Source organism: Agelaius phoeniceus, chromosome Z (genome assembly GCF_051311805.1).
Source record: "Agelaius phoeniceus isolate bAgePho1 chromosome Z, bAgePho1.hap1, whole genome shotgun sequence".
NCBI lineage: Eukaryota > Metazoa > Chordata > Aves > Passeriformes > Icteridae > Agelaius > Agelaius phoeniceus.
In genome coordinates, this window is record NC_135303.1 from 71,576,663 (window position 1) to 71,591,919 (window position 15,257).

Genomic DNA, 15,257 nt, shown 5'->3' on the forward strand with positions numbered 1-15,257 from the left:
GGACTGTTTATGTGTGTTTCACAACAGGTAGTAAGGTGTTTTCTGTTGCTATTTCCCAGAATGGGGAAAAACAAGAGAATACAACTGATCCATTTTCAGCCAACAGTGTTGAATATGCAGTTTCACACAATAGCTTTTGATTACTTGCAGCTAGTGCATTATTTTATATTCAGTTTTCTGTATTGCAGTTGGGCCTGTAGCTCTTAAACAGAATCTCTAAAAAGGAGAAATTACGGGACCGAATTTTAGCATTGCAAAAATAACGAAGACATAATTAAACAGAAAGTCAGCATCTCCCTGTCATTTTTGCAGCAGCACATTTGTTCTGATGCAGTTCATGCAGGGGCTGCTGAGGACAGGATTGAGGTGATGCAGAGAGCTGTAGGAAGTGCTGCCTCGGTGCTCTGCTCCTTGCAGACTGGCAGAAATGAGGAAACATTGCTTGAGGAAAGGCATAAAAATTAACCTTTCTAAAGTAAATGTGACAAATGCACAACTATTCACAATGACTTTCCCAGCATGTTTTTATTGTTTGTTTTCCCTGTAATGTAGCCCTCTGCCATTCAAATACAAACAAGCAAAAGATCACTGCTGGATAAGCAAAGATCTATCGCGTGGGTTTTCACGGAGGTGACTGTTCCTTCCCTTCCAAAGACGCTCCTCGGGCACCCTCCTCACAGCACAGCTAACATGTCCTTGTGTCCCCAGCGCCCGCTGTGCCCACCATCAGGGCCGAGGACTGCACCGTGTGCTGGGACACAGCCACTGTCCGCTGGCGCGCCGCATCCGTGTCCGCAGAGTCCTTTATCCTGGAGTACTGCCGGCAGCACTCTCCGGAAGGAGAAGGCCTCAGGTCAGTGCCTCGGTCACACCGGCAGCCGCTGGGCCCGGCCTGCGGAGCGCCGCTCGTTACGCAAGAGATTATTCCGCCTGCAGCCACGCAAGGAGGAAATCTGCTTCTGTGTGCTGAGGAATTTAAGGGGCAGGCAGTAATCCGTGAGATTAGGCTGAGACATAAAAGTACTTCCTTTTCATTCTGCTTAACCGGACAATCCCTTTCATTTGGGGCCAAAACCGCGGAGATGTTGTGCTGCGTGCAATCAAGCACAAGTTCGGGGCTGTGCTGGGCGGAGAAGCCATGGCGGCCGCGGAGCTGGCGCAGCCCCAGGGCCAGGCAGAGCAGGGCAGCTCCACGGGAAGGCGAGTGATGGACGAACGTGGCCGAGTTTGCTCTTTCCTTTGTGGAGAACAAGATGGAAGTCGTCTCTGGGCATAGTAAGGGTGATATGGGTGTTTCAGTAATACTAGTAACCCATCTGTGCTGTCTAGACGTGCTTGCAGAGACCTCACAACACACAGCTGAGCTCGGTGCTGCCTGGCTGTGCAGGCATGCCAGAGGGCTCCAAAAGTAGCTTTGAAATTCAGGGTAGTGGCTGTTTATGTCAGACCCTCTCTGGTTGTCCCTGTGCTAAGCCTGTGCTGCATAGAGGAGTGGACAAGGAGGGATGTTGGCACCTCTGAGCCGGGTAACTGTGCACTGTCCTGAAATGCCCAGAAAATTGTTGCAGAATCATCAAATCTTAGAATAGCCTTGGTTGGAAGAGATCATCTAGTTCCAACCCCTCAGCTGTAGGCAGGGAACTACATGGTGGTCTGCATGTCCTTAGGGCTTGGGGGTCTTTGTTTGTTTGCCTTATAAAAACAGTGGGAATATTCTAGCAAAATGCAGCTGCACAGGTCTAAGGAGTTTTGTGGAGAGTGGTAACTTGCCATACAGAACCCTGTAAAAGAGCCTCAGCCCAGCTGAGGTTGTCTTTTTCACTTCCTGAGAAGCTGGATTAGGGTCTTCAGCTATGGGCTAGTTCACATGGACATCATGAAGATGGGGTAGAGAGGGATGAGCTGCTTGAAGAGGAGGGAAGGGCTTGCAGTCAAAATTAGTTAAGTGGACTGAAGTGTTCTTAGCTTTGTAGGACAGAAGTACAACTGTGAAATTGTGAATGCCTTGCTCCTTACAAAAGTAGGCTGAAAACTGAAATTAAAAATTTCTGTGTGGGTGGGAGACTTTTTATCATGCAGTACCAGTGTGCTGCATTACTGCAATCAAGGAGCAGTCTCACCCAGTGCTCCTGCTTCTCGGAGGGGCTTGCTGTGTTTCGTACCTATTTCATGAGGCCATCAGATCCCTGTCAACCTGCCAAAGTCGCTCTTGGTCAAAGATAATGAAGCTGAAATATATGCTGGTTGTTTGCCCTCAAGTTTCTGTGCTGTTATCTGAAACTGACTTTTTACTTCTAAACCAGAAGCTGTGCTGATTTCTGTAATCCATGAGCAAGGTGTTGGTAACATAAGTGTTTTCTTGTGTGGTGATAAATGTGGCAAAAAAGCTTCCAGAACAGACCCCTTTGCTTTCTCAAGTGACCTTGTGTAAAATCTAATGTGTTTATAATTATACTGAGTCACATTTGACTTTTTGGCCTCCCTGTTAGCAGAAGCTGGCCTTTAACTGTGACAAGTGTGAAAACTTTCCACAGGACAAAAAAATGAATTTTCTCAGAATTGCTATAGCTTAAAATTCTCTATTTGTAGAAGAGCTTTGACCTCTTTTTGTGTGTCAAAGACAATGTTTTACCCCTTACTTTCCCTGAAAACAATTTCCCTCTTTTTTTTCCCTAAATCAACCCCTTGAGAATAACCTGGAAATCTTCTGTATTGTCGCAAGTTGTTATAGTGATGGAGAAATTTTTTTAAAGATTTCTATTTAAGATTTTAGATAAAGTTGAGGGGGGAAAAGCCTACTGCTAGATGGAGAATTGCCTGTATCACTCATCATATCCAAGGCCCCCAAAGGTGCAATTTAGAATTAGAAATCAACTTGACTAGAAGTCAATCAACTTGACTAGAAGCCAAGTACCTATATAAGGTAGAATAAAACTCTGACTCTATGCACACCCAGAATTTTGGTTTCAAATCTTGTAGATGTTTCTTTGGTTGTTTTTGGTTTTTTTTTTCCTTGGAAAGCTTGGGGTTTGTCCTTTGCAGGTTTCCTGAGCAACGTGCATCTTGGGGATCAGCTGAATGTGGAGCCCTCTCATAGACAGCCTGTGCCTTTTGTGCGTGCAGCAGCCGTGGAGTTAAGCAATCTCCCAGTCCCTGGGTGGGAGTTCAAACACATTTCTCAGCAACCCTAGAAGGTTCACTCAGTGCTTGCTGCTGCGAGCACAGTGTGAAAGCAGAGGTCAGGGAAGAACATTCAAGAAAAGTTCAGGAGAAGGCAGCATGGTCCCATCCCCATAAGGCTACTTCTACGGATGTCATTCTGGAAGCTCACCCAAGGGAAAGGACACTCCCAAGGGAGCAAACAGGGAGAAAGGCCCTCATTGAACAGCTAGGGACTGGTCTGAGTCAGCGACACGTAGACTTCAGCATGCCACAGAATCAGAGTGTGGTTGAGGCTGGAAGGGATCTTTGGAGATCACCTAGAGTAACACCCCTGATCAAACAGGGCCCCCTAGAGCCAGTTGCCCAGGATGCTTTTGAATAACTCCAAGAACATCCTTGGAGCAATCCCAGCTCCCCAGGGAGAGAATATGAAGCATATCTGGAAATGAAACCTCACTAAAGTTTCCTGTCAAATACTGTCAAAAAACAAAACAAAACAAACCAACCAAACAAAAAAACCACAAAACCCCAGTCATGGGAAATGGATTTGTAGAAGGCCCACACAGTATGCATCCGTATGCAAATTTTGAGATAAGAAATGCTGACTTAGAAATGCCATGGAATAGGACAGATATTGTTGAGAGAAATGGAGCTAGAAAAAAGTTTCAAAAGATGACCTTGCAAATAAGACTAGATACTTTGGAGAAATAGAACAATGAATGATGCATTGGGGTAGGACCCACAAGGGGTAGTTTTAGATGGTTGGTTTTAAGGCACACAGTATGGTGTGGCAAAAAGCTGATAGGCCAAGAAACACTTATAGTGTATTGGAATTAGGAAATTATTGGCTTCTGATTGTGATGGTGTGAATTATCTGTATTGTCTCACCATTCTCATGAGACTGAAAATGGAATCAAAGTTTTTTAAATGCCTCTCAGTTGCCCCATATCTAAGTTAAGAAAAACGTATTATCCAACACTCAACCAACCAAAACATACAAAAAACCAACCAACCAAAAAAACTCCACCCAAATCTACATTTTCCCTTCTCCTTTCTGTCTTCTTGCCAGCTTGCCACCTGAGGGACATAATTTCGTATAAAATCACCTTAAATTTTCAGCAAAAATGAGTCCCTGGCCTGCTGCAGTGGTTTTAAAGCTCTTTCCCAGGTTGAATATTTTTCCAGAATCTTTTTGAGTGACTCTTTGAAATGTTTCTTTCAGTTTCAAGAGCTCTGCTATTTTCTTACTGTTCAGCCTCTTTGTGTTGAGAAGTCAATGGAGTTGTGGGTGGAAGATGGAAAGCTGTGAGAAATGTAGTCCAGGGATTAGGTATGTAGGCTGTTCAGATGGAAAGCCTGTGTCACATCATGAGAAATCTGTAAGACTCAGGGAGGCAGAAATAAGTGCAGTATGCAGTGAGCTTGTGAAAGTGGAAGTTACTGTATGTCATCCTCTCTGACAGTGCAAGACCAGCACTTCTAGGGAATGAAATTTTTGGGTTCCTGATGAAGCAAGTCTAATGCTGGAACAAAAGGAGCAAGTCTCCCTCCTCTTTCATTGCCCACACGGTAGTCATGGTAGCTCAGGAAACAGGGTGTTGGAAACGCAGAACCTTCCTTCCCTCTAACTCTGCCAATTGCAGATAGCAGCAAGCAGGGGGTGTTTTGGTGACCTAATCCCAAAACAGCCTGAGCTGGGACAGAGGAGAGGAGAGGAAAGGAGGCATGTGGCACAGCTGGGAGCAAACTCAGAGCTATTTGCTCTTTATTTTTAGCTTCAAGAGCTTTTTTCCACTCATGGTGCACCCTTTCTGTACGCTTCCACATGTATCTTGAGAAGCTTGCATACTTTCACCCTAACTCCATGTCAGTGATAGCAGCACAGCTCTGGAGGTACTGTTTCAGTGGGATCTTGGGGGTGGAAATGACAATTATAGCACAGAGGGTGTTGTGAATCACTGCAAGGCATCTCATTTGCTGGGTTCAGGCGATATTTAAAAAGTATCCCCTAGATGTTGTTTCTTTTAAATAAATGGGGATGCTGATGAGAGAAATGAGCATGAAAACACAGGATCAGATGTCCCTAAAACCAAAGAAATCACAGATTTAGCATAAAACTGCTACTATAATATTCATTGGCAAGTTAAAGGTGAAGGAACATGCAAGTCGTTTTTGTTCTGCTTTAAATAGCACATACCTGATATTTGAAGAGTGGATTTTCAGTCTTACAGATTCATCTTACAATGAAAGGATTGAGAGGAGATACTTAAAATAGTTAACTTCGAATGCTTCTTGACTTTCTATGCACTAATTTTTGTATCCACAATACCAAGAAATTGAGAGGACAGTGCAAGCAAGTTAACATTTAATCTAAAGACCAGGATGCCTCACACTTTGGTAACAACATTATTACATCTCAAATCATCTCTGAAGTGGGCAGGTGTATATAAAGTAGAAACTATCTGACATTAGAAATGTTGTAGGTGGATTTCTTTTTCTTTCAAAATTTCAGTTCACTACTTAAGGTGAGCTTGAGGAAGATCCATCTGCAGTGCTTGTTACAAGAAATCAGAAATGAAACAGCCTTCCACCAACACAGTCAGGATGCATTTTCCCTCGCCTTCTCCTACACATAACCTGTATGCTGTAAGCTAAGCACTAATCATACCTTCTCCTCATACTTGCTTTTGTGAAGTCAGTCTAAAGCATGATAAACTACTGTGATTGCTGGGGACCCCTCAGTATTCACTCTCCCCTTTTACCCTACCCTCTAGACAGGAGAGGCAACAGATAGCAAGACCTATTTCTTCTTTGCATGCAGCTTCTTTTGCTCATGGATCTGGCTCAGAATGTAGCAAATGAAATTCCTTCTTGTCAGCATATTCTGCTTCATTAGTTGGCAGCAGCAGGACTGTTTTTAAGCCTTAATCATAGCTAAAATTGATGGGCTCTTATTCTCAGGCAGCTTAAAGCTGGCTGAAATAGATTACCAAGCAGATAATGCTTTCAAAAATCTGATCACCGTTTTACAGCCCAGATCAGATTAAAGTCAAGATTTTTCTGTCTCACTATTATGACTGAAAAGCAGCATGCTATTGACCTCTGATTTAAATTTGCATCCAAATTCTGATTTGGAGAATTTCATATTGGTAAGAGACCAAAGTCTGAACTTCAATCGCTCACCCTATTCTGCAAGTGACTGGACCCAACATGTTTTCTAAATATCTATGAGACATCTCTGGGATCTACACTTCAGATTATGAATACCCCATGTCTACTTATTATACCACAATGTAACTATCTAATTGAATTTAGAAGTGATTTTGTATTTTATTATTTAATCATCTGATGAATAGTACCTAGTGAAAAAGATCTCCTAATTTCTCTGGAAGGATACTGACCTACATGACATTTTCCAGAAGACAGAAGAAGGAGCCATGTACAGGGCATCACTGTGCTTAAGGCATGCTGATCTACATAGTGCCACAGACAGCTTTCAAGGAATATCTTAGCATATCCTCTTTTCATGTCACTTGTAACTCTTTGCTTAAAATTCCTCTCTGGTGGTCTGTGCTTCAGTGCTTCAGATTCACATCAAAGATGTCAGTGTGCTGCTTTTAAGGAACAGATTGGGTAAGTCTTGCCTAGGAAGCCTGGGCAAATTTCTTCAAAGCTTAGGTGCCTACTTCTTTTCCCCTGCCTCTGCTTCTGTCCTGTTTTTCCTTTCTCTCCTTTCATATTTGCCTCCTTTCTCAGTTCCCATCTTGTAGTTTTCTTCGATTCATAATTTTTTTTTTCTCTCGTCTCCTATACTCAAATCTAAAGAGCTTGTGTTCTCATTAGTCAATTCATCAGGTTGTACCTCTTCCCTAAACCTTTCAGCCTGCTGTGCTGTCGGTGCCTTGCTGAAGTGGTCTTGCGGTCAGGGCCTTGGTGAGTCATGAGGGTGAAGCAAACCATGCAATTTCTGCCATTTCTCTTTACTACGTCAGTTCCAGCATTAATGTAACACATTCCCTGAAAGTAGCATAGTCTTGTGCTGATCATGCCAGAGCTCCAGACTCTTTGAAATTCTTTTAAATTGAAGGAACACATCACAGAAGCACCCAGTGCATTTTCTTGATGCTCTTAATCGCCCTTAATGACAACTGTCAGTGCAAAATACCTGTCACAGACTAATAAGAATGACACACCAGTCTTTTCTGAAGATGCCATCCTCTAGAAAGAGATGTGTGTGGTGTAAGCAGGAATCTGCTATATTGAGAGTGGTGAGATTTTACTTTGATGTGATAAATGCAGCAGAAGCAGGCATGTGAAAAATCCCGACGGATGAGCACTGATTATTCATCAGTTTGTACTGCTCTCTGGTGGGATATGTGTGTAAAAACAGTAACCCCTAATGAATAGAACAATCTGATCTGACTGTTGACTTGCTTGCCTTACCTCCTCTGGGGTCACAGCAATTTGTGCTTCAAAAAGTAATTTATTTAGTCTAGCTTTTCACAGGGGCATTGCTTGCCATTGTGGAGAGAGACCATTGTGGGCTCCACTCTCAAACCTGAGGTAGAAGGGAAAGTGTCTTGCTCATTCTCCAAAGGCAGGTCTCCCATTCTGGAATTTAAATATTTGCCTTGTAGATTCCTAAAAGCATTTCTTGGAGGAAATTACCTAATTTATACAGATAAACAATCTTTACCTACAGGCATACTATGCAGAGCATGTATTTTGTCTGGCTTAGCTGTTATCATAAGAGGCAAAAAAAGAGGAAAATCAAGATCTAGTGCAAGAGAATTTGTTAAGCCAATCTTTCATACTGCTGTCAATGTTGAAAATAAAATGGCATCTTTCTAGCCATCCAAAATACTTTCACTGATACTTTAAAGCACCTGATAAGCAGATTGAGTGGGTGCTGACTCCTGCTTTCTAGCAGTGTGTGAAGACACCAGGGGTAGAGGATGGGAGGGCTGGAGTTTTTGAGGCACTGCACTGGGGAGCATAGTCAAAGCAGGGAACTGTGTGAAGGCAGCTCTTCTGCTCTGCCTCCTGCAAAACTGCCCTGTTAGAGTGTATGGTGCCACAGCAAAGACAGAGCCCAGGCTTGGCTATTGAAAGATTTGTCAGTGAGGAGTTCCTAATAAGAAGTTAATCACCATTCTATGATGATTTCATGATGAAGAGCATGATTTCTGTGCTGCCTCAGATAATGGTATCAATTCTTTTGGACTTGTAGCATGTGCCCAGATAGTAAAGCACAAGTGTATTCAGTGTCATGTAACTAATTAATTAAAAGTGGTTTTTTTCCTTCAGAAACTTGCTTATTTTGTAAAGAAAAACCAGACTTTTCACAGGAGGCAGATGAGGATTTGACTCTGTGCTGCTTTAATTTTATGTGATGAATTATGCCACAAAACCAACATAAAGTGATCATTACACCAAATGACTGCACTGGGTCATAAGTAAGATAAAGTGAAGACAATCCCTCAAGTGAAATGCTGAAGCTCCTACATAACCCAGTTGTTTGTGAAAACAGGGTTTGTCTTTCTCATTTGGAGTTTCTGTATGGTGTTTGTTATTTCAGTTGTAAACAATACAGTTAGGGAACTTAACTGTTGGCATAAAACAGTCTTCCCTAGTTTGGATATCTGCATACATTTTAATTTATCTTCAACATTTGCAGGTCTTTCGCTGGTATAAAGAAATCCGAATTGAAAGTATCCCTGGAGCCCAATGTGAACTATTTCTTCTACCTGAGGGCTGTCAACCCATTTGGGACAAGTGAACAAAGTGAAGCAGCTCTCATCTCAACTAAAGGTAGATCATAATTTCCTGATGTCAACACAACAGGGTGGAAAGGGCAAAGTAGCCAAACATTTTTCTTTGGAAATTATACCTGAAGTTTCCCAGTATGGTTGTGACCAAGTTACTGAAATTTTTATCTTGTTAACTCAAATTTATATCCCTTTTTTTTCTGCTTAAAATTAGCATAATCAGGACTTCACTTGAAGCTTGTATATTTATGTCCTGTGTAAAACTAGTGTGACCTCAAGCAAAAATGTTGAATTCTGTCAAAGAGATGAAGTGATTAAGTATTCTTCAGGGATCTCAGTTTGCTTGAATCAGACAGAGCACAATCAGATAAAAGTTGTCATGACTCTAAAGAAAACCTCTCACAATTAAAACCTAATGGATTTTGAGTGATGAGGAAGCATGCAAAGCAGTTTTAAAACTATAAGATTTCCAGATAAATAGTGTTATGTATGGCTCTTCCAAATCAGCCTGAAAATTGAATTTTGCTATTTTGAAAAAAGCAATTGATTGAAAATTATTCAAATTTCTTACATACTCTAAAAGGCCTCTTTATCACCTATCTGCATTTCTGAATATTAAACTTCTGTCTCAGTTTGGAAGACTCCTTGCATTTGCATGCAATTTTCTGTCACTCCTACATGCCAGCAGATACAACCCTGACCAGCTAAGATGGCCGTCATTGTTGCTTAACATTTTATGATTCCTCTCATGTTAATGTAGCCAACCTCTCAGATCTGGTGTTTCTTTGTCATGAATTGTACCAGGAACTCGATTTCACCTGCTGAGTGACACAGCACATCCTGCATTGCAAATCTCTTCTAATGCAACAGTGATCCACCTTCCTGAAAAAGCCAAACTCACTGGGTGAGTAGCAGTATGATAAGCAAAACCATCTTGTGGGGTTCAGGATGGATCCCTCACTTTAATTTTTTTTGCCAATAGGCATCTTTCACACAACGCTAATTTTGTAGAACTGAATCATTTTGGTCATGCAGCCTCTGGACTTCATGCAATTGAACCTCCCTTTCAAACACTGCAAAATCTCAGTACTAAGTCATTGGTGGGACTGATGTAGAAGGAAGAGTTGGGTGTCACACTAAGGAATGGCCAGGAGGTCAAAGGTAGTGGTACCTTTGACTGCTCGATTTGTTTCAGCCCATGGTCACCGCTTAATCCATCAGAGTCTCAAACCAATTTTTTGCTGCACTGAGAAGGTCAGCTTTGTGGGCTTAGTTTTTAATACATTGTGGATAGAAGTAATCCATCTTCCATAGTTTGCTTCTCTGCTGAGGCTATTATGGGTAGTGTTTTCCAAAGTATTTGTGGCTTTGGAGAACTAGGAAGTGCTCCTGGGATATGTTAACATGATTGTACCAGGCTAGTTCTATCCATTGAGAACATTGCAGGGGGGTGAACATATTGATATCAGTCCTAGGACAAGCACAGGTCCCCTTGTATAACTTGTGCCACACTGATATGGCTTCTTAAAAGGTGACGAGGATTTACTGGTTTAAGCACTTCTTGTTGCTGTTACCACTGAATGTACACAAGATGTTTGTGACTATGTCTGTATGAAACACCAGACTTTCTAGTTTGAACAAGCCTTCTAAATTTGAGGTCTTTTAGATAAGTCTGTCTCAGTGCAAAGATGAAAAGACTCTCAGTTAAATCTTTCATAAAACTCTGCAGTTAGAACAACAGAGTGCAATTCTTTAGTAATTTTTTGTGATGCTTCATGATTTGAGTTAAAGAAATATCACAATATGGCTTGTCTACCACCACGCTTTCTTTACTGTATTGCCTCTTCCACAAACAGGTTTCCTTCCGTCCTGGGTGAACTGCTGCCTGCTCAAGGATGTCATTACTGGGAAATTGTTGTCTCTGCCTGCAGAAGCTACAGGATTGGGATTTGCTATGAGGCAATAACACAGAACAGTGTTCTGGGGTTGAGTGATACCTCCTGGTGCATGAGGTGCTGTCCTACACAAACCAGGTAAAGAGGATTCAATATGGTGGCTTGGGAAGTTACTTGTCTTTCATGAAAATAAAGCTGGCCAGACACAAGAATCATGAAAGCAGAAAGGATTCTTCAGCTTCCTTTATGTAAATTTGAATAATAAGAAATGGCTATCTCCATAAGATCTTTAGACCTCCTCTTAGTTTAAAAAGTATAAAGCACCTTAAAAAATAAAATTAAACTCAGAATAGATGATTTTAGCACCCTTTATCCAGACAAGGAATAAAACTTAAAGAACTAGTTTGTTGCTGCTCTTATCCTGATTTGCTTCACTAAACACCAGCAACGGTATTTATTTCAATAAATGAAGCCTTTTTAGAACCAATTCCATTTGTAGGAGATGTCAAGACTTGATAGGGAATGTTTTCTCCAGCCTTGTCCTTCACAGTGATAGACCTCCCCTGCCACTGTGGCAGGACTGCAGGGTGCTGGGGTAGTCTGTGGTAGCAGGCCAGTGCCAGGCTGCTTGGAGATTTGTAAGGCACCAGCCTGCTACTTTATAAAGGTGCTCTTGATCTAAACAAGTGTGCTTTTTTCAGTGTGAAATCATACAGATGTACGAACATTACTAGCTAAATGAAACATCCAAGAGGCTTTTTTTTCTACGAGTCCAAAGATACCAAGTGAAAAGGCTTGTCAGGATGCCAGGCAGGGCTTGAAGTGATGCCACATTTGCTTTGCCTACGTACTGAGCAAAATGCTGCAGCCACGTGATAGGCTGCTGTATGCAGCCACCTGTTAATAGATTGGAATTGAGCTGCAGGTTATTTCTGGTAAATTGCTACGGGGAGGCTCATTGTATTCTGGTTTCCATTTTCCCGCAGCTTTCTTTACAGATTTCTTCACACTGGTGTGATGAGTGATGTCCATGTGACGGAGCACCTGGCCAGGATTGGCATCCTGTTGGATTATAGTAGTGGAAGGCTGTTGTTCTTCAATGCAGAGAGAGGACTGGTGCTGTTTGCCATCAGGCACAAATTCACTGATGCTGCTCACCCAGCCTTTGCCCTGGAGAAGGCAGGAGTGCTTACCCTGTGCACAGGAATGGAGCTACCGGAGTTCGTGAAGCAGAGCTAATCTCCTGTTTCACAGTTTCCAGAAAACTGGTGAATACAGCATCAGGGGATAGAGAGAGGAAGAGGTATGCCAGGTATAGGTAGTCTTCACTGATGAATGCTATGTGCACAGCTCTCCTTCACATCATCAGCAATTGTAGTTTCTGCTCAGATAGATAATCACCCTGAGCCTGGAAGAAAATCAACTCCTTCAGATGGAGCATGCACTTAGTAATACACAGAGCAGTACTTCTAAGGGGATAAAGAAGTTTTGTTAGATATGATAGTGCTAGCTGTCTTTTTAAAGTTAATTATGAACCCATGTATGAAATAAATGCATTTCTCACTGCAATACATGAAAGTCATTGTTTTATCACTTGCCAGGAGAGCCAGAGCCTGAATCCAAGGTGTTGTGCATGGAAAATGTATAAAAATTTCAACTGAAATATGCTACAGATTGATATATCCTGTGCCATTGTTTGCCAAAGCTTTAATGCACAAATTAAGCGAAGTTGATCATGTAGAGATCCTCATGTTTGCAAGATGGGAGGGGAGTCCCAAGCTAGGTGTTTGTATCAGCCATGTCCAGTCTGAGTATGCTATACCTACCTACCCTGCTCACAGCAGACTAGCAGCTACCTGACTGTGTCAGTAAATGCTGTGCTTGTGAGTAGCTACTCACAAAACACTAGTATAAGGAAACTTGATAGTAGTGGTAAAATTCTTCCCTTGTGTTTTTCATCCTCAGTATGTCAGGTCAGTGGTTTTGATAGTGAAAGGAAGATTGCTATGCCAGACCCTGTGGATCACCACTTTTCTGTCACTGCTTTTTACCTTTGGTCTTAGAAATTTGATGCTCCTAATTTCAGGTTTGTGTACATTTTCCTGCATCTGCCCTGCTCTTTACTGTTATCCACACTAGGACCAGCATGACAGTGAGGTGCAGTGTTTCAGGGCCCCCAAAACAAGCAGGCTAAAAATGGTTTATGTCAGTACAGGAGTAGGATGCTGATTTTTCTACTTGGCTTTTTCAAACCATTTTCCAAGCACTTCATACACTGGTGCTATGGCTGTCTTCCTGCCTGTCTCAGGCTGAAGGCCCAAATGCCAGTGGTGCTGAACTCCAGTGAGTGCTGGGGGAAATTAATCTTAAAGCAGGCAGGCAATGTTTTCATGTTGTGCCTGCTCTGGAGATTTCTGCCTCAGGGGACTCTGTTGCCAGACTCATTTTTGAGCTCAGCTGAAGAGCAGTATTTCTGAATTAAGACAGGTTTCAGGAGTGTAATAGAGTTTGCAGCGGAAAAGAGGAGTTAAATGAATTACCATGAAGCTTCTGCTTTTTATGCTCAGAGAAGGTGCCTGCTGTTGGTTTATTTATGATTTAACACCACCAAGGCATGTGTTTTCTGCTCCAGTCTGCTGTGTGCTTGTTGTCCCAGGAGAGCCACAATCCATACTGTCATAGCAAGCTCAGGCAAGCCTGAGCTTGGTTAAGGTAACACAGAGAGGATCCTGTGACCACTCATTTTAAGCTGGAGCTCTTTCTGGCATTTCAATAAAACGGTGCCAGTTCTGAGTCCCTGTCAAGGAGAGAGTGGAATAAAACAGAAGGATTGTGTCATGTTGGCTCAAGTGAGCATTTTGTAGAGGTGTGGAGGATGGTGAGAAAAGGTCCAGGATTAATTGGGAAAGAAAGACAGAAAGGGTATTGGGGGTAGCATTACTCTGACGGCTGAAGTGGAGGAGGCGACAGAAGGTAGGCTGGAAACTCACAAAGCAGATGGTGATAAACTAAGACGCAGGTCAGTAGTGTCAGCAGGGTGTGTTCCTTAGGCTCCTGCAGCCAGTGAGCTCACCAAAGGTTTGACTACCTCCAGATCTTAATGTGGTTCTTAGAAGTAAGCCTGAAATATCCCAGTACTGGGCTGATCTTACCTATGCCCTCCTCACCCTGATCACTGCCATTCCAAAGGTGGGATTACTTCATGGACACCAATATGATATGTTGACAAGGGGAGAGACAGTGATAAAAGGAGAACAAAATGACAGGAAATTATCTGGATTTTTTTTTCAATGAAGACAAGAAGCAATTGCCTTGTCAAAAGCAACTATGTATTAGTAGTAATTAGTGATTTTAAAATTAAAAATGAAAGCTTTGTCTATTGCCAGACATTATCACTTAGGTACTATTACAGCACCTGAGCTTGGCAAAATGTTTTTATTGGAGACATCTCATTCTTAGACATATTTGGTTAATTTCAAAAAATGGCTGGTGTTATTGATGAATTTTATATAAGGTCCACCTTTTATATTGAGCAGTGTCCAAAAAATGTATTTACTGTTTATGTGAAAGCTGGGTAAGTTATTTTAAAAAGAAAGTGTCACTCAAAGAGCTTAAACAGTACTCATTTGAATGTCTAAATCTGGTCTGCTTTAAGCTATGCCAGATGAAGAAGTCCTGTTCAGAAAAATGGAACAAAGTGCGCACTAAACAGGAAACTATATATGAGTTAAGATTCTGTATAAAGAAAACACTCATATTAGTGAAGAAAGCAGACCCTAAAAGCCACAGCTAAACTGCTAGGACTTACAGTATAGGGTGCAAACTCTGCTGCCCTTGGAAAGCTTAGAGGTACATCTGCTGTGATATTTTACTTGCCTGATGGGCATTAAGTTCAGAAACTTACTTCCCAGAAGGTGACTGCCCTTTAACACTTCAATGTACAGCGCAGTGAGACTTTGACGTTTGTTGCTCTCTTTTTCCTCACCATTGTAACTTGTATATTAGAAGAAAAAGGCAGAAACCTCCCAGTCAACATGTTTTTGTTGTGCTTTATGAATTTAACATTTAAAAATACCTCAGACCCAGCAAATAATGTCACTTAACTTGGCTGATAATCACTAAGACTTCATGAAAATATTGAGAGGGTTGTGTCGCATCTGTACACAGTCTAGTCATCATTCCATGCTTAGAGCAACATTTTAGGAGTTACACAAACATCTTTAAAAGAGTTCACCAGTAATTTGGGGTTTATTTTTATTCTGAAGTACAAAAGCTGATGCCTAACAATGTAAGCATTGTTAATAAATAATTGGACTGACCTGAAACACATTTCATTAAAAGGAACAATTTCCTCTCACTTCAGCAGATTTTAGATTAGGCTTGTAAATGCCTGTGCACTGAGATGAGAATATAGGCTTGACTGTAAAGACAG

At 41.8% G+C, this 15,257-nt stretch overlaps 1 protein-coding gene across 1 annotated transcript in view; it reads left to right on the forward strand.

Moving 5' to 3' along the window:
- The window catches only part of CMYA5 (cardiomyopathy associated 5), a 45,936-nt gene extending 33,523 nt beyond the window's left edge, over positions 1-12,413 (forward strand). The window contains exons 9-13 of the mRNA XM_054652609.2: positions 709-853; positions 8,840-8,973; positions 9,735-9,834; positions 10,787-10,963; positions 11,812-12,413. Coding sequence (XP_054508584.2) covers positions 709-853; positions 8,840-8,973; positions 9,735-9,834; positions 10,787-10,963; positions 11,812-12,064 — 809 coding nt within the window. The 3' untranslated portion in view covers positions 12,065-12,413. The remainder of the gene's footprint in view (positions 1-708; positions 854-8,839; positions 8,974-9,734; positions 9,835-10,786; positions 10,964-11,811) is intronic.
- Positions 12,414-15,257: the final 2,844 nt, after the last annotated feature.